This window comes from Anser anser (genome assembly GCF_964211835.1).
Source record: "Anser anser genome assembly, chromosome: 39".
NCBI classification, from domain to species: domain Eukaryota; kingdom Metazoa; phylum Chordata; class Aves; order Anseriformes; family Anatidae; genus Anser; species Anser anser.
The window spans coordinates 47,423-64,357 of NC_139760.1; the positions used below are offsets into that span (position 1 = coordinate 47,423).

The 16,935-nt window shown below is 54.3% G+C and overlaps 2 protein-coding genes across 11 annotated transcripts; both read right to left on the bottom strand.

Annotated features, from left to right (window-relative positions):
- Window positions 1-2,763: 2,763 nt before the first annotated feature.
- Window positions 2,764-7,643, bottom strand: CDC42EP2 (CDC42 effector protein 2). 10 transcript variants are annotated; one of them, XM_083815369.1, is made up of 3 exons: window positions 7,039-7,643; window positions 6,095-6,170; window positions 2,764-4,199 (listed from the first exon to the last, which is right to left on the bottom strand). In XM_083815369.1, the coding sequence occupies exon 3, from the start codon at window positions 4,033-4,035 to the stop codon at window positions 3,475-3,477; it is 561 nt and encodes a 186-aa protein (XP_083671495.1). In that variant the 5' UTR covers window positions 4,036-4,199; window positions 6,095-6,170; window positions 7,039-7,643; the 3' UTR covers window positions 2,764-3,474. The 10 variants fall into 10 exon arrangements, with proteins under 10 accessions (XP_083671495.1, XP_083671489.1, XP_083671498.1 ...); XM_083815363.1 differs by having other exon boundaries at window positions 2,764-4,044; window positions 7,039-7,635; XM_083815372.1 differs by lacking the exon at window positions 7,039-7,643 and adding an exon at window positions 6,850-7,007.
- Window positions 7,644-7,937: 294 nt separating this feature from the next.
- Window positions 7,938-16,929, bottom strand: POLA2 (DNA polymerase alpha 2, accessory subunit). The gene is made up of 18 exons (XM_083815362.1): window positions 16,780-16,929; window positions 15,578-15,705; window positions 15,417-15,502; window positions 15,078-15,138; window positions 14,874-14,980; window positions 14,606-14,790; window positions 14,417-14,505; window positions 14,177-14,332; window positions 14,024-14,086; window positions 13,345-13,387; window positions 13,119-13,243; window positions 12,600-12,638; window positions 12,217-12,290; window positions 11,823-11,931; window positions 11,198-11,301; window positions 11,045-11,104; window positions 10,207-10,333; window positions 7,938-8,963 (listed from the first exon to the last, which is right to left on the bottom strand). Exons 1-18 carry the CDS (start codon window positions 16,883-16,885, stop codon window positions 8,823-8,825), a joined length of 1,803 nt encoding a protein of 600 aa, XP_083671488.1. The 5' UTR covers window positions 16,886-16,929; the 3' UTR covers window positions 7,938-8,822.
- Between the last annotated feature and the right edge of the window lie 6 nt (window positions 16,930-16,935).

Here is a 16,935-nt window from a genome sequence, read left to right on the forward strand (position 1 = left end):
GGAGAAGCAAAATGGGGCAAGGGGCAAAGTGGAGGGGGCAGGGGACAAAATATAGGGGGTGGGGGCAAGATCGAGGGGGAAAATGGGGGGCAAGGGGCAAGATGGAGGGGGTGGGGGGCAAGACAGAGGGGTGAGGGGCAAAATTTAGGGGGTGGGGGGCAACATGGAGGGGCAAAATGGAGCAAGGGGCAAAGTGGAGGGGGTGGGGGCAAGATTGTGGGGCAAAATTGGGGGCAAGGGGCAAGATGGGTGGGGGGCAAGATGGAGGGGTGAGGGGCAAAATGGGGTAAGGGGCAAAGTGGAGGCGGCGACGGGCAAGATGGAGGGGCAAAATTAAGGGGGTGGGGGGGTGAAATGGAGGGGGTATGGGGCAAAAGGAAGGGCTGAGGGGCAAACCCCCAGAAATCTAGGATGGTTTGGGTCGGAAGGAACCCTAAAAATCACCAAATTCCTAAATCCTGCCCCATAATCAGGCTGCTCAGAGCCCGTCCAGCCTGACCTTGTGCCAGGGATGAGAGATGTTCTCCTGGAAGAGAAGACTTAAACAAAATAAATTAAATTTTATTAATTTTTAAATTGATTTCCACGGTTTGTTGGGGACCGCACCCATTGCCCGAATCGTAAGAGGGTGGGATACAAAGACAGACTCAAAATCTCCGTTTTTTACTCATTTGGAGGCATGAAATCCCAAACAAGAGGCCTCACATTATTAAAAAAAAAGTCACTAAACCAGCCCCAAAGCTGAGTTTTAATCAATTACCCCAATCCTACAGCTGCTTAGAAGTCCCACAGCCTCCTCCCATTTAATTCTGTAGACAAGTTTTTGTCAAGTTTTTTGTCTTTTCCCTACATTACAGCCAATTCTGGTTTTATTTTTTCTATTTCTGGGCCTTTTCAGGGCAGATTTTGACAGGAAACTTTATTCAGGCCCCAAATTCTGGGGGCAAAATGGAGGATTTGGGGGTTTTTGGTGGGAGGATGAGGAAGGAGGGGTGCAGGGGGCTGAGCAGGAGGGAAAAAACGTGAGGGAAATGGGGGAAAAATGGGGAAAAATGAGGATAATGGGGACAGGAAGCCGAAAGGATTCAGGAAGAAAATACAGAAAAATGACAGAAAAAAAAAAATCTATCCCGTGACAGGGCGGTGAGGAGCTGGAGCAGAGCGGGCAGCAGTGAGGATTTGGGCTGAAATCACGCTCTTTTGGGTAAAAAAGAATTCCGGGGGTGAGCACGCCGCTTTCCTCAGGGTTTTTTTGACACTTTCTTGGCTCCTCCGTGTGGAAAGATGAGCACAGCGGCGGTTTTTCCCCGATTTTTCGACTTTTAATACCATTTCTGTCTAATAAGCACTGGATCTGAGAGAAAACTTTTTATTTTTTTAGGATTATTTATTGCCTGTAGGGAAAACTTTATTTTTTAATATTATTTACTTTTCTGGAGGGAATTGACGTAGAAATCTCCGTTTTTGCACAAAATTTCTGCTTTCCACCCGGCGACAACCGTGGGCAGAGCAGCCTTCCCCCTGCTGCCGACCCGCCAGCCTCCTTCCTTTATAAATTTATGCAAAAAACTTAAATCCATGAGGTTTTTTTCCCCTAATTTGCTGGGAAATTGGGTTATAGGATGCATCGGGGACACTGCAACCTTCTTCAATGCAGCCGCCCTTTATCTTAAACCCCTCCCTTTCCCCGAGCTGTAATTAATCCCTCAAAGCCCTCGTTAACTTATTCTGCCTCAATTTTCCCCAAAAAAAGCGAGGAGAAAGGCGTTGTTTGGTGCTTGCGGGGTGAGTCACGGCAGGGAGCTTTTTTTCCTGCCGGAGTGACTCACGCTTCTCAGAACGGGTGTAAAAACGCTGGGTTTAGCAACATTCATTTCCAAAAATCGCTCCTTTGGGGAGTGACTAATTGGGGAGTGATTAATTGAGGAACGATTAATTGGGGAAGGAACGCACGTGCCGGCAGGGTGGGGTCCTGGGCAGGGAGCCTGGCAGGGAAGCAGGGGGAATCCCAAGTGGTTGCGCTGTTTTTTTGGCTAAAGTGGCTAAAAAGTAACTTAAAAAAAATCAATAAAAATGCCCTTTTTTTTTAATTTTATTTTCAGCTTCTTCAGCAGGGGAGCGGTGAGGGAGATGAGACACCAAAAAGAGGGGGGAAAAAGGGGAAAAAAAGGAGCCAAATTATGTGCTCAGAAGGGTGCTGTGATCCCCGGGAGCAAAAAAAATGTATCAAACAAGGTGGGCTTGGGGCCCAATTAAGGCCAAATTGGAGCAGTTGATGCCCCAAATAAATGAAACAAATAAAATTGAGCAGGCTGCCTCCTCCTCACCACGTCTTACTCCAAGCAGGGCTGTTAGCTTGCCGATTAACCCCAAAATCTTGCCAATTAACCCCAAAATGTTGCCTTTTAACCCCCAAATCTTGACATTTAACCCCAAAACATTGCCATTTAACCCCTAAATGTTGCTCTTTAACCCCAAAATCTTGCCGTTTGACCCCAAAAGTTGCCGTTCAATCCCAAGTTACCTTTCAACCCCAAAATGTTGCTGTTTGCCCCCCAAAATGTTGCCATTCTCTCCCAAGTTACCTTTCAACCTCAAAACGCTGACATTTAACCCCAAAAGTTCCTATTTAACCCCAAAATCTTGTCATTTAACCCCAAAAGTTGCTGTTTAACCCCCAAATTTTGCCATTTGCCCGCAACCTTCCCTGTAAGCATCCCCAGAAGCAAACGGGCCAAGTAAATGAGAGCCAGGACACAACTGCACAGTGCTCATTACTCTAATGCCTCGTTAATTAACGAATGCCTCATTAATTAACAATTCACCCATCCAAAGGTCAGCCGACAACGTATGGAAACACGATAAACCACCAAAAAAAAGTCAGGGAGCTCCCCGAGAGGTTCCTCAGCAGCCTTCTTCTGGGCTAAAAAGTGCTGAAAATGGTTAAAAGCAACGCAGTTTATTAAAACCCAAAGTTTTTTAAGCCCCAGCGGGATTTTCTTCGCCTCGATCCTGGGTCACGAAGGAAAACAAAAGTCCCCGTGGCCCATTTTGCCCCAAGATCAGCAGAATTGGTGTTTTTGGCGATTTGGGGAGCCTGAGGACGCTTCCCGCTCTCCTCCATGTCTCATTTTCACCTTTCCAACTCCAACCCCGCGCTCCGGGCACGATTTTCCTTGCAAAAACAGCGTTTTTCGCCTTCTCCTTCTTCTCCCTCACCCTCAAAGCCTGGTGGGGTGGGTGTTTTTTTTTCCACAGAACCGCCGAATTTCCCCATTTGCGGCGTTTTTGCTTGACCAAGCCAACGCGTTGGGAGTTATTTCACCAATTCCTCCACCAAACCCCTCCCGAAACGCACGGGGTCGGCAACGGTTGAGTTTGAGCCAACGGGAAAAAGGAAAAATGATGGAAAAATACCTGGTTTTCGCCATTTTTTGTTGGTTTTTTTTTCCCTTTTCCCGTTTTTGCTCGCTTTCAGGTCAAGATCTGCACCGATCCCTCCGCTTGATGCCTTTCCATCACCTGCAGGACGTCCTCCAGGATGGACGGCCCCAAGTCGACGTGGAGGGAGAGGAGGGAGCCGGCGTGCGGGAGGAAGGGCTCGGCGCCCCGCTCTTCCTCCTCTTCCTCCTCCAAGCCAACCCGCTCATCGAGGTGCAACCGCGGCGGTTTCGGAGGAGCCGGCGCCGCCGGCAGCGTCAACGCCTGCGGGGCGCCCAGAACGGGTAAAGAAACGGCGTTTTTGAGCAACGGCGAGGCCGTCTCCGAGGCCGGGCGCTCCCCGAGGGTGGAAGTCCTGGCAAATTGGAAGGACGAGGCGCTGGCGGTCTCGGCGCGGGGCAGGAGGTGGAATTTGCCGCGGAGGAAGGAGACGTCGCCGAAGGTGTCGCCCTCGCCGCCGCTGCCGACGTGGATGGTGTGGCGGAAGTCGCCGAGCGGCGGGCTGATCATGTCGCAGGACAGCACGTCGCGCAGCTTGGCGCGCTTCCCCTTGCGGCTGCCCCGCTTCAGGTAGATCGGCGCCTTGGCGGACATGGCCGGGGGCTTGGGGCGGGAAGGGAACAGCGGGGGTAATTAGTTAATTGCCGGTCATTGAGACTTCTAGGCTTTTAGTTGGTCGGACGCATTATAGATAACGAAACAACCCAAAAAACTCATTAATTCCAGGTGCTCTTTCTCCATTTTAGTTGGTCAGACACCTTATCGATAACGAAACAACACAAAAAAATCATTAATTCCAGGTGCTCTTTCTCCATTTTAGTTGGTCAGACACCTTATCGATAACAAAATGACCCAAAACATTAATTAATTCCAGGTGCTTGCTCTCCAGTTGAGTTGGTTGGCCATGTTACTGATAATGAAGCAACCCAGGTAATTAATTAATTCCAGGTCATCTCCTCCACTTTTAGTTGGTTGGATGTGTTACCGATAACAAAACAACCCAAAACATTAATTAATTCCAGGTGCTCTTCCTCCAATTTAGTTGGTTGGCCATGTTATTGGTAACGAAGTGACCCAGGTGATTAATTAATTCCAGGTCATCTCCACTTCTCTTGGTTGGATGTGTTACCAATAATGAAATGACCCCAAAAATTCATTAATTCCAGGTGATTGTTCTCCAATTTTAGTAGGTCAGACACATTATCGAGAACGAAACAACCTGGATAATTAATTAATGCCATGTTATCAATAACAAAATGACCCAGGTAATTAATTAATTCCCTGTCACTTCTCCATTGAGGTTGGTTGGCCATGTTATTGATAACGAAATGGCCTGGAGAATTAATTAACTCTAGGTGCTCTTTCTCTAATTTAGTTGGTTGGCCATGTTATTGATAACGAGGAGACACAGGTAATTAATTAATTCCAAGTGCTCTTTCTCTATTTTAGTTGGTTGGCCATGTTATTGATAACGAAACAACCCAGGTAATTAATTAACACCATGTCACTTCTCCATTTTAGTTGGTTGGCCATGTTATCAATAACAAAATGACCCAGGTAATTAATTAATTCCAGGTGCTTTTAGTTTGTCAGTCCCATTACCAATAATGGAATGACCCAATTAATTAATTCCAGGCACTCTGCTCCTGTACCTGGAGCTGGTAGCCATGTTACCGATAACGAAGCCCAGGTAATTAATTAATTCCAGGTGCTCTCACATCTCCATTTCAGTTCATCAGCCACATTATCGATAACAAAACGACCCAATTAATTAATTCCAGGGGGGTGAGGCCTCTGGGAGTTGATTTTGGGCTTTGCTTTGGCTTTTTTAGCCTAAAAGAGGAGATTTTTTTTAATTTCAAACACTGTATTTCGCTCTTCCAGCCACCCAGCCCCACGCTTAATAAAAAAATAACTACAAAACCCACAGATTTAGGAAAAAGGGAAGGAAGTTGTGATTCCCCCCCCCGTTTTACTCCTCTTCATCCAACCCCACCAGGTTATGCGGCCGGTTCTGGGAACGGCTTTTGAGAAATGGGGAGGAAGCGAGCAAAATAAAAGCAGAAAACACTCAAGAGCATTGATTTTTGGGGTAAAATCCCGGCGTTTTGTGCTTGTTTAGAGCACAAAACGATAGCAACGCCCGCCTGAAGGCTGACACTGCAGGATCCGGCTTCGTTAATCCCGGGTGGATTAAAGCGTTAACGACAGCCTGCGGCAGCAGCTTGGCCAAAAAGTGTTGAAATCGTTGGGGAAAAAAGAAAAAACAAACAGACAAAAACAAAAATACACATTTTTGCCTTGTTTTCCTCAAGCATGGCCGCTTCTATTCAGTGCCTGTGAGCAGAAATCGCTCTTTTTGCCCTTCTTCCCCGCCAAAAGCGTCCAGAGCTCGCTGTGAACACCCTTTGTGTCCGTCAAAAGGGGAAAAACGACCTTAAAAAATTACATTTAGGGCCAACACCTCCTGGAAAAAGGGTCAGTGGGACACAAAACCACACAGAATTTGGGTTTTTAGGACAACAAAAATCCTCCAAATCCCTTTTCCCCGATGTTTTCCAGCTCCCCCTGGCCAGCGGTGTTGTTGGGCAGAGCAGAAGAGGTAAAAAGTGGTTAAAAATTCTGGTTTTTCCCCCCGTTTTTAGCGACTTACGCTCCGTCACGCGAAGGCTCGCTGGCGATTACTGGAGCGGCGAATTTCCCATCCCGGCGCCTCCACGGAGAAAAACCTGCAAAAAAAAGAAAAAAAAACACAAAATAAGGTAATTTAAAAAAAATAAACAGAATCCTCTGGGACACCTTAAGGGGGGAAAAAGCAGAAAACGAAGCTGCTCCCCCCTGCCTCTGCCTCCCTCCCGTCCCTTTTCGAGCCTTTTTTTTGGGAGAAAATCCACCCGGAGGAGGCTCGGGGCCGGAGGACGCAGAATAAAGCCCCCCCCCGGGGGAAGGATTTGGGGTGAGAAAGGGGAATTTTGGGGAAAGGGGAGCACTCGGGAAGGGGATTTTAAGGGGCGGGGGTGTCGCGGAGCCTCGGTTTCGCCGGACTCACCCCACAGCAGGGGGGAAAAAAACCCAAAAGGTGAAAAGGGGGAAGAAAAGGGTGGTAAAAGAGCAGGAAAAGCAGCGGGGTTGGGCGGCTCCCGCTGCCGGCCCCGCCACCGCCCGCTCCTTTAAATCCCCTAAATCCGGATTAAACCCCCCGTTTACACCCCAAATCCCATTATTTCGGGGGGCTCCGAAGGAGGGGGGGGCGGTCGGAAACCTGGCAGCCGGGCAGCAAAGCGCAGCGGTGACGGGGGGCAGGAATTGGTTTTTTTTTTTTTGGGGGGGGGTTAGGGTTTAAAATTCCTTCTCCCCCCCACCCCAAATTTCAATCTGATTTAAACCCGATTTCAATCTGATTTCAACCCGATTTCAGTCAGGTTTGGGACCGGGTTCCAAGCAGGATTTGGGGTCCCGACGAGCCCCGCCACCGGCCGGTTTCCTTCTCCCGGCGACCCTCAGTAGGATTGCGCAGCGGGAACCCCAAAACCTCCCTTTTTAGCCTTAAAAACACGCTACCTCCCCCCCCCCCCCTTTTTTTTCCCCTTTTTCCACCTCAGCACCAGGGCCCGGCAGCGCAGGAAGGAGCAGCGAGGCGACCAAGCCCCACCCCGGAGGCCTCGCTTCCCTCTTCCCCTCCACGCGAGGGGAGGCCCCAAAATCCTTGGGTTCGGTCCCAAAATCCTCAGGTTCGGCCCCAAAACCCATTCCCCAAGAGTTTCTCTCAACCCCCTCGCCCGGCCCTGAGGATTTTTTTGGGGGGGAAAATCGTTGGAAACCCGTGATTGAGCCCCCCCCCCCCCCCGCCTCAATCTGCCCCAAATGAGGATTTTTGTTAAAGTAACACTTTTGCAGGTGTTTTAACTGAAAATGGTGTTTTTATGAGGGAAACTGAAGCGGGGGTGGAGCTGGGGGAGGAGTGAAGCTGAAAATGGGGCAGAATTGGGGCTCTGCTCTGACTTTTGGCCTTTTAACATGGGCAGCACCTGCAGGCACTAAAAAAAAAGGGGGGAAGAGCCCCCAAAAGGGGGGAAACCCACCCGAAAAATGTGGGAAACCATCCCAAAAAGGGGAAAAGAGCCCCAAAAAGGGGGAAAACCCTCCCCAAAAGGGGGGAAAGAGCCCCAAAAAGGAGAGAAACCCTCCCAAAAAAGGGGAAAAGAGCCCCAAAAAGGGGGAAAACCCTCCCAAAAAAGGGGAAAAGTGCCCCCAAAAGGGGGAAAACCCTCCCAAAAAGGGGGGAAAGAGCCCCAAAAAGGAGAGAAACCCTCCCAAAAAAGGGGAAAAGAGCCCCAAAAAGGGGGAAAACCCTCCCAAAAAAGGGGAAAAGAGCCCCCAAAAGGGGGAAAACCCTCCCAAAAAGGGGGGAAAGAGCCCCAAAAAGGAGAGAAACCCTCCCAAAAAAGGGGGAAAGAGCCCCAAAAAGGGGGAAAACATCCCAAAAAAAGCCACGCTGGAGAAAACAGCACTTTTATTTGGTGTGAGAAACCCTAAAATCTGTCAGGTCGGGGGAAGAAGTGAAGCAGGAATGCAGCAGAAACAGGGCCGAGATGCTTTGTGTGGATATTTGGGGTGAAAATGAGAAATTTCGGGGCCCAGCCCCGCATCACCTGGTGCTCAGGATGGAAATGGCGAGGGGAGCTCCCACCCTAAATCCCTTTTTTTCCCCGTTTTTCCCCTAAACGTGGATTTGGGGTGGGATAGAGGCACCCAAGACTCCACTGAGGTGGCTGAGCGGTGTCAAACACCGCGATAAAATTGAGGGAAAAAACAACAAAAAGAGGAAAAAAGAAGGAAAAACCCCCAAACCCCCCAGGGAAGCAGCACCAAAAAGCACTAAAATCGCCTCCTGCACTGTTTTTCCCCCCAAATTTTGCTTTATTTCCAGGATTACAGGCACAGGAGCAGCACCCCAAAACCCACACGAGGTGCTGGCAGTGCTAACGAGGTAATTAACAGTAGAAAATTAATTAGCACTGACACTGTTTCCTAAAACTTTTGGGATTTCCCGGCTGTGGATTTGAGGCAGAAAACGGCAAAAAAAGGGCTCGGGGCCAAACCTGACACCGTGCCCCTTCTGGATATCGGCGATTTGTGCGCCTGGGGGGTGCCTGCAAATTAATTACTCGGTGATTAATTAACCTCGGGGTCCCACGAGGGGGGAGCTGAGGCTGACGACCCCCAAACCTGTCGAAATCCCAAGAAGAAACCCTCCTGCTTCTGCTCGTTAGCAATTCATTAACGTCGCCGTTCAGGCCCGGCTGTTTATTTTTCCGTGGCGATCCGAAGAGATCCGCGGAGATCCCGGCCGTGGGGGGACCGGGGTGGGTTTTTTGGGGTCAGATTTTGACGATTTGGGCCGAGACGCAGGGGTTGCGGCGCTCGGGGTCGCGGGGCCGCAGCAGGAGGCGCCCGTAGGTGCCGCCCACCCGGCCCTTCGTCAGCCGCCCGGGGTTGAGGCAGACGCAGCCCAGCACGTCCTGGGGGGGGGGGGGGAGAGAGGGGATCGAGTGGGCTGGGATCCAGCAGGATCTTGGGGGATCTACTAGGGGGTTGGGGGAGGGATTGGGGGCTTGTAGGATCGTTGAGGGGCTTGGGGGAGCGATGGGGGCTTGTAAAACGGGCAGAGATTGGGGATCGACTGGGGAGCTGGTGGGATCGTAAACCCCACAGGGATTTGAGATCGACTGGGGATGTCGTGGGATCAAACGGGGGCTTGTAGATCGTTGAGGGGCTTGGTGGAATGATGGGGGCTTGTAAAACCGGCAGAAGATTGGGGATCGACTGGGGATCTGGTGGGATCAACTGGGGATGGGGTGGGATCGTAAACCCCACAGGGATTTAGGATCGACTGGGGATCTCGTGGGATCAAACGGGGGCTTGTAGATCGTTGAGGGGCTTAGGGGAGCGATGGGGGCTTGTAAAACCGGCAGAAGATTGGGGATCTACTGGGGATCTGGTGGGATCGACTGGGGGCTCGTAAACCCCAGAGATTTGGGATCAATTGGGGATCTTGTGAGATCGAATGGGTGCTTGTGGGATTGACAGGGGGCTTAGGGGATCAATCAGAAGCTTGTAACCCCCCCAGCACTTTAGGATCAAATGGGGATCTTGTGGGATCTACTGGGAGCTTGTAAAACCTGCAGCGATTGGGAATCTTGAGGGATCGACCGGAGCTCGTAAACCCCCCAGGGATTTGGGATCGATTGGGGATCTCGTGGGATCAAATGGGGGCTTGCAGGATCAACGAGGGGCTTGTAAAATCTCCAGCGGTTTGGGATCAGACAGGAATCTGGTGGGATCGACCGGGGGCTTGTAAAACCTGCAGTTATTTGGGATCAACTGGGGATGTTGTGGGGTCGATGGGGGGTTTGTGGGATCAATTGGGGGTTTGGGGAATCAAGAGTTTGTAAAACCCGCAGAGGTTTAGGATTGCTTGGGGATCTTGTAAAACCTGCAAAGTGGAACTGATTTGGGATCTTGTGGGATCGACTGGGGGCTTGTAAACCCCACAGCGATTTGGAGACCTTGTGGGATCGACCGGGGACCTTGTGGGATCGACCGGGGGCTTGCAAACCCCGCAGCAGTTTCGGGCAGTGTTAAAGCGCGCTCGAGGCGGCTGCTGCGTTCTCGCTCGTTAAGGATCGATCGCTTTTTATCGGCGATCCCTGTCAGAGCGATCAATCGATCGCTATCGGCGACCGATCGATCCCGGGGGCCGACCTTAACGAAGTAGCGCAGCTCCGAGGGCGTGACGAGGACGTGCGGGGTGGCGGGCAGCCAGGCGAAGCGCGCGAAGCTCTCGTAGTCCACGTTGAGCTCCTCCGAGGGCGGGTACAGGGGGTAGAAGCTGGGGGGGGGGCGGGGAAAGGGGGGTTTTGGGGCGGAAAAGGGGGATTTTGGGGGTTCGGAGGGGGGTGGGAGGGGCGGAAAAAGGGGATTTGGGAGAGGAAAGGGGGGTTTGGGGCGCCCAAAGGGGGGTTTTGGAGCTGGAAAGAGGGGGTTTGGGGGCCCAGAGGGGTGTAATGGGGGGCGGGGGATTTGGGGCCCCCAAAGGGGAGTTTTAGGGGCAGAAAATGGGCTTTGGGGGCCTAAAGGGGGATTTAGGGGTGGAAAGAAGGGTTTAGGGGGCCCAAAGGGGGATTTTGGGATGCCCCAAGGGGGATTTGGGGGCAACAAGAGGGGGATCTTGGGGGCAAATAGGAGATTTGGTGGACCCAAATGAGGTATTAGGGGTGGAAAGGGGGATGTGGGGGGGGCAAGAGGGAAGGTTGGGGCACCCAAAGGGGGATTTGGGGGCGTGAAAGAGGGACTTGGAGCACCCAAAGGGAGGATTTGGGGCCAAAAGGGGGATTTGGGGAGCGATTTGCTTCAGGCTGAGAGTGGCGATCATCTATCGGCCTGACGTGTGCCCCTCTGGAGGGCTAAAACCCCCCAAACCCCCCAAATCCCGTACCTCTAGGGCCAGCAAACCCCAAAAAAGGCAACCGTGGAACGGATGAAGCGCCGAGGCGCTGTGGGATTTCCCCCTTTCCACCCCAAAACGGCGCCGGGCGCTCACCTCCGCTGCATCAGGACGTGGCGCAGGATCCGCGTGAACCGGTCCGAGCTCCCCGACGAGCTGCGGGGTTAATTAGGATCCCGGCCTCTTAATTAGGGGGCCAGCCCTAATTAACGGGGTCACGGGGAGCATTCGGGGCCGGATCCTTCCCACCTGATCTCCTCGGCGCCCATGTGGAAGAGGAGGTCAGTGGAGGTGAGGCCGAAGACAGTGCCATCGATGTCCAGGGTGCAGGGGTCCGAGACGAAGAGCACGCGCTGCGGGGAGAGGGGGGCAAACGGACCCCAAACGCCCCTAAATGGCCCCAAATCCTACCCCAAACGGGCTCAAGGGCGCGTAAAATACCAAATCTGCCCCAAAACGCACTCGGCTTTCCTTAAATACTGCAAAGTGGGACCTAGAAACCCCAAATCTGCCCCAAAACGCACTCAGTTTTCCTTAAATACTGCAAAGTGGGACCTAAAAACCCCAAATCTGCCCCAAAACGCGCTTGGCTTTCCTTAAATCCTTAAATGCAGGCCCCAAACAGCCCTAAATCCACCCCAGAACACCCCAAAATGCCCCAATCCTTCCTATAAATGCCCCAAAGCCGCCCCAGAACCGCCCCCTAGTGCCCCAAACCCAAAAACGACCCTAAAATGCCCCAAACCCGCCCCAATCAGAGCTCCCCACAGCCACCCCAAAACCGCCCCGAATTGAAAAAGGAGGCAGAAAAAAAAGCCCCCAAATAAGGGGGCTGGGATTTTGGGGTGAAATGGGGCGTTATCGGGTCCGTTACCGCTCTGTCCTCCTTGGGCAGCTCGGGGCAGGGGAAGGGCGGCTGCGGGTAAACGCAGTCGTGGTGCACATCCCGGGGCGAGGGCACCAGCACCAGGTGCAGGGCGGCGCTGCCAACGGGGCGAAAAAACGGGATTTAGGGTCAGGGAGGAAAAAAAATTGGGGTTTAGGGGACGGGGAGAAAGAAATTGGGGTTTAGAATTGGGGCTTAGAGAAAAGGGAGGTAAAAAATGGGGTTCAGGGGAATGTGAGATAAAAACAGGGGTTTAGGAAATGGGAAGAAAAAGGGATATTTAGGGGACGGGGAGGAAATAACTGGGGTTTAGGGGATGGGGGAAAAAGGGAGATTTTTTGGAATTTTGGGATTTTGGGGAAGGGGAAGCCGTGGCCCCTACCTTCGGGTCCCTTCTAGGATCATCTTGAGGCAGAGCTTGAAAACGTCGCTGAAGGAGGCGGGGAGCTGGCAGTTCTGGGGGAAAACGAGGGGATTTTGGGGAAAACGAGGGGGTTTGGGACAAAACAAGGGGTTTGGGGGGATTCCTCGTTTCCTCCCGCTTTTAGGGCGCCCCCCGGCCTCCCCAAAAGGAGATGAAACGGCCAAAATGATAAAAACGCCGGGTTCTGACTCATTTTGGGGGCTCGCGACCCCAATCTGCCCCAAATCCACTGGGATAGGGAGGATTTGGGGTGAAAACCGCCATTTTTGTAGGGTCAAGGCCACGAGGGGGGCCCCAGAACCCACAGATTCGCCCCCCCCCCCCCCCCCCCTCGGACTCACCTCCACCTGCTCGTGCTTGGCGTCAACGAACGGCCCGAACTGCGAAGAAATGGGGACAAATCAGAGGAAAACGGGGGCAGGCCGGCCCAAAAACTGCCCAAAAAGAGGTATTTTGATGATTTTCGGTCAATAAATTAAGATTTTTATCCCCCTGAAGCCATCGGGGCGAACCTCGCTGCAGATTTAACTCCTGGGGGGCTCCAAAAGCACCGTTGGCTCTTAAAAACTGGTTTTTTTTTTTGTTGTTTTGGGATGAAAAAGAGGCTTTTTGGGGTTTTTCCCCCCAAAAAGAGGCTCTCCCCTTAGCAACCCCACAAAACTTCCGTCATTTTAAGTGGGTTTGGGGTCAATTTTAAGGCGGTTCCGCGCCGTAAGCGGGAAGTTTTGGCTCAAAAACGGGGACGGGGGAGGTCTGCAGGAATTCCGGGGGGGGGTCCTAAGAGAATTTTGGGGGGATTTAAGGAAAATTTAGGGAGTTTGGGGGAAATTTTCAGGGGGGGGCACCCCGCGGACCCTCACCAGGACGCAGACGTCGGGGCGGTCGCGGGCGATGACGTCCAGGAGGTCGGAGAGGGGGTCGAAGGCGACGCTGTCGGAGGTGGCGTAGGGCCCGCAGGCCACCAGCACCGCCCGCTGCTCGGCCCCTGGGGAGTCGGGGGGGGTTGGGGGGGTCTTGGGGACCCCCCCCCACCCCAAAATCCCCCCCCCGGTCCCGTTAGGTTGGGGGGAGGCGCTGGGGGCTCACCTGTGGCTGGCGGCGGAGGGGAGGGGAAGGGAAGGGGCTGGGGCTGCGGAGGGAAGAAAGGGCCCCAAATGGGGTGAAACGGCCCCAAAATGGGGTGAAACGCCGCCCCCCCCCCCCCGAAGAAATGGAGCCCCAAAAGTGGACCCGACCCCAAAATAGAAGAAAACCAGTCCCCCCCCCCCCCCAAAAACCCTCCCGGGCAAAGTTGGTTCCCCCAAAATATCCTAAAACCAGCCCCCCACTTCCCCCCCCAAATAGGGACCCCCCAAATCCCCTAAAATGCCCTCTCCCACCCCCCCGCCGAGTCTCCCTGGTCAAAACTGCCCCCCCCTCAACCGCCCGAAACATCCCCAAAACAGGCACCCCAAAACCCCCCAGCTAAAACCAGGCACCTGAAGACCGGGACAAAATCAGGTTGTCCCCCACCCCAAAAAAACAGACCCCCCCCCAATCCCCCCAAAAAACAGACCCCCCCCCCAAATCCCCCAAAAAAACAGACCCCCCGCCCCCCAAATCCCCCAAAACCAGGACTCCAACCCCAATCAAAATTGGGACCCCCCCCCCCAAAATCCCCTCAGCCAAAACTGGGACCCCAAAACCCCTCCAACCCCAAACCAGGGCACCCCCAACCCCAAACCAGCCCCAACCCCACCCTTTTCCCACCCCAAACCCCGCTCACCTCGTAGAGCCTGGACACCACCAACTTCTTCCCGGTGCTGTTGATCCCCTCCATGGCCACGACCTGGGGAAAAAAAAAAAAATCAATAAAAAAGGGGGAAAAAAAACCCCCAAACCCCAAAATTTAGGTGCTTTTGGGGGGGGAAGACCCGACCTGGCCGGGGAAGAGGGAGAATTCGGGGAGCTCGGAGAGGTCGAGGGGGACGCGGGCGCCCGCGGAGCGCTGCCGGTCGCCCTCCAGCACGGCCGACTTGGCGTTGAGCTTCCCGTTGCTGTCGCAGGCGATTTGGCCCAGCACCGTCACGGGTTCCTGCAAAAACACCCCCAAAAAAAGGGGAAAAAAAGTTAAAAACGTCAATTTTAACAGAGGGATTTGGGACCCGAAAGAGCTTGCCTGAGCCGGGAGGAGCGCCGAGGCGAAGTCCTCGAGGCCGTGGTGGGTCCTGAGCGCGGCGCCGAGCTCCTCGATCCGCCAGCAAAGCACTGAGGGGGGGGGGGGGGGAATATCAACGCCCCTAAAAAAAAACCCCTAAAATGCCCCAAAACGAGGGGGTGACCCCCCCGCGGGCCCCCCCAGCCTCACCTTCGCGGACGTCGAGGGGTTTTTGGAACATGAATTTGTAGGATTTGGTCAGGGAGTCGTCGGGGGCGGTGAAGAGTTTGGGGGCACAGCCCCCAGAGCCCCCAAAAAGGGTCTGGGGGACACCGAAGGAGGCGACCACCTCGCCCCGGCCCCCCCGCGCAGCGTATCGCTCGGGGGGGGTGGCGCTAAATTGGGGGAAAAACAGGAAAAAAGGTTAAAAAGGTCATAAAGGGGAGGGGGAAAGGGGAAGAGGGGAGGGAGGTTTTACCTGGGGGAGAGGCTGGAGGGGGAGAACAGCGCGTAGGGGCTGCGGGACGAGGGGGGCCGCTTGGGGCGGGGGGTGTCGGGGGGGCCGCCGGGGCGTTTTTGGGTGGTCTGTGGGGAAAAAAAGGAGGTTTTGGGGTCACTGGGGGGGAAAGGGGGGGGAAATAGGGAGGATTTGGGGTCAAAATGGGGGGGGTTTGGGTTGTGCCTTGGACGGCGTGGTGTAGGCGTCCAGCAGCTCCTCCTCCTCCTCTTCCTCCTCGTCCAGCCTGGCAGCTCGTTAAGGAGTAGAAACGCTTCGCAACCGCCCCAAAATCCCCAAGTTTTGTGGGGTTTTTCTTTTAGGGCGCCCCCAACCCCACCCCAAAGCCCTCCCCGTCAATATTTAGCACTAACAAGGCTTTGCTTCGGAGTCTCCCCCCAAAACCCTCCACGTTTTTCATTTTTATGTTGTAACTTGAAAATATTTTTACCCAAAGCAGCCCAATTTTTTCATTTTTTAAAATAAGTTTTGTTTTCTCCCCATGATTTCCCCCCAAAACGATACAGCTCCTGCAAGGAGTGGACGTCGCGGAGGCCGCCGTGGCGGCTGCTCGGCCTCCGGGAGGCTCTGCTGCCCCTCTTGGCGAGGACCTGGGGGAAAAAAAGAGGGGTGGGCGCGCGTGGCCCAATTCTGCCATCTTTTTGGGGTCTTTTCGGGGTCCCCACCTCGTGCTCGAAGGCGGCAAGGCTGTCGAGGGTGAGCTGGGGGTCGAGGTCCTTGCTGGTGACGAAGGCCAGCAGCTCGTTGGCCAGCGGCACGGGGCCCAGCCGGTGCGTCAGGCTCAGCTCCAGCACTGGGGGGGGGGGGAAATGGGGGGGATTTGGGGTCCCACGAGACCCCAAAAGCCTCGGGGGGGGGGTTGGGGTGAGAGCAGCCCTGCCAGGTGTCACCCCCGCGGAGCCCCAAAGCACCACCCCCCCGCCCCGTGTTCCCTAAATGTTTTCCCTGTGGTAGGCGATACCACCCCAAATGCCTCTCCGACAGCCCCAAAATCGCCTGAATTCCCCCCAAAAGGCTCCTCTGTGGCCCCAAACACCCCCCCGTGACCCTAAGCTGCCCCCTGTGAGCCCAAACTCCCCCCCAGACACCCTCTGTGACCCCTTGGACTGCCCAAATCCCTCCGAAACACCTCCCTGGGACCCTGAAAGCCCTGAATTGCCCCGAACACCTGCCTGTGACCCCCCAAAAAACACAAATTGCCCCAAACACTACTCTCTGCCCCCGAAAGCCCCCTGAACTGCCCCAAACACCTGCCTGAGACACCAGAATCCCCACAAACCTGCCCCAAATTGCCCCAAACCCTTTTCCTATGACCCTAGAAGCCCCCCAGATCACCCCAAACGCCTTCCTGCGACCCCAAAGCCACCCCAAACCGGCTCGACTCCCCCTCAAATTACCCAAACACCTGCCTGCAACCCCGAAACCCTCCCAAATCACTTCAAGCCCACCGCAAGTCACCCCAAACTCCCTTCAAATCACCCCAAATCTCTCCCTGTGATGCTGAACCCGCCCAAATTGCCCCAAACCCCTTCCTGTGACCCCAAAGCCACCCCAAACCGACCTAACTCACCCCCAAATGCCCAAACACCTTCCTGCGACCCCGATCCCCCCCCCCAATCACCCCAAACACCTGCCTGGAACCCCGTACCCACTCCAAATCACCCCAACCCCTCCTCAAATCGCCCCAAATCCCTCTCTGTGACACAGAAGCGCCCTTAAGTTGCCCCAAAGCCCTCCCCCTGTGACCCCAAAACCTCCCTAAATCACCCCAAATCACCCTAAGCGCGTCCCTGGGACCCCAAAACCCCCTGAAACGGCCCCAAAATCCCCTCACACCCGCCCCGCGCCCCCTTCCCCCGGCCCTTACGCTTCTCGGCCACGTCCTCCCCGTCGCAGCGCAGCTCGAAGAGCGCCAGCTCCCGCAGCACCGCCTCGGCCGTTCCCGGCCCCGGTTCCAGCCCCGGCTCCTCCATGGCCGCGCCAAAAATCCCGCGCCGGCGCGCCCCCGCCGCGCTTTACGGCA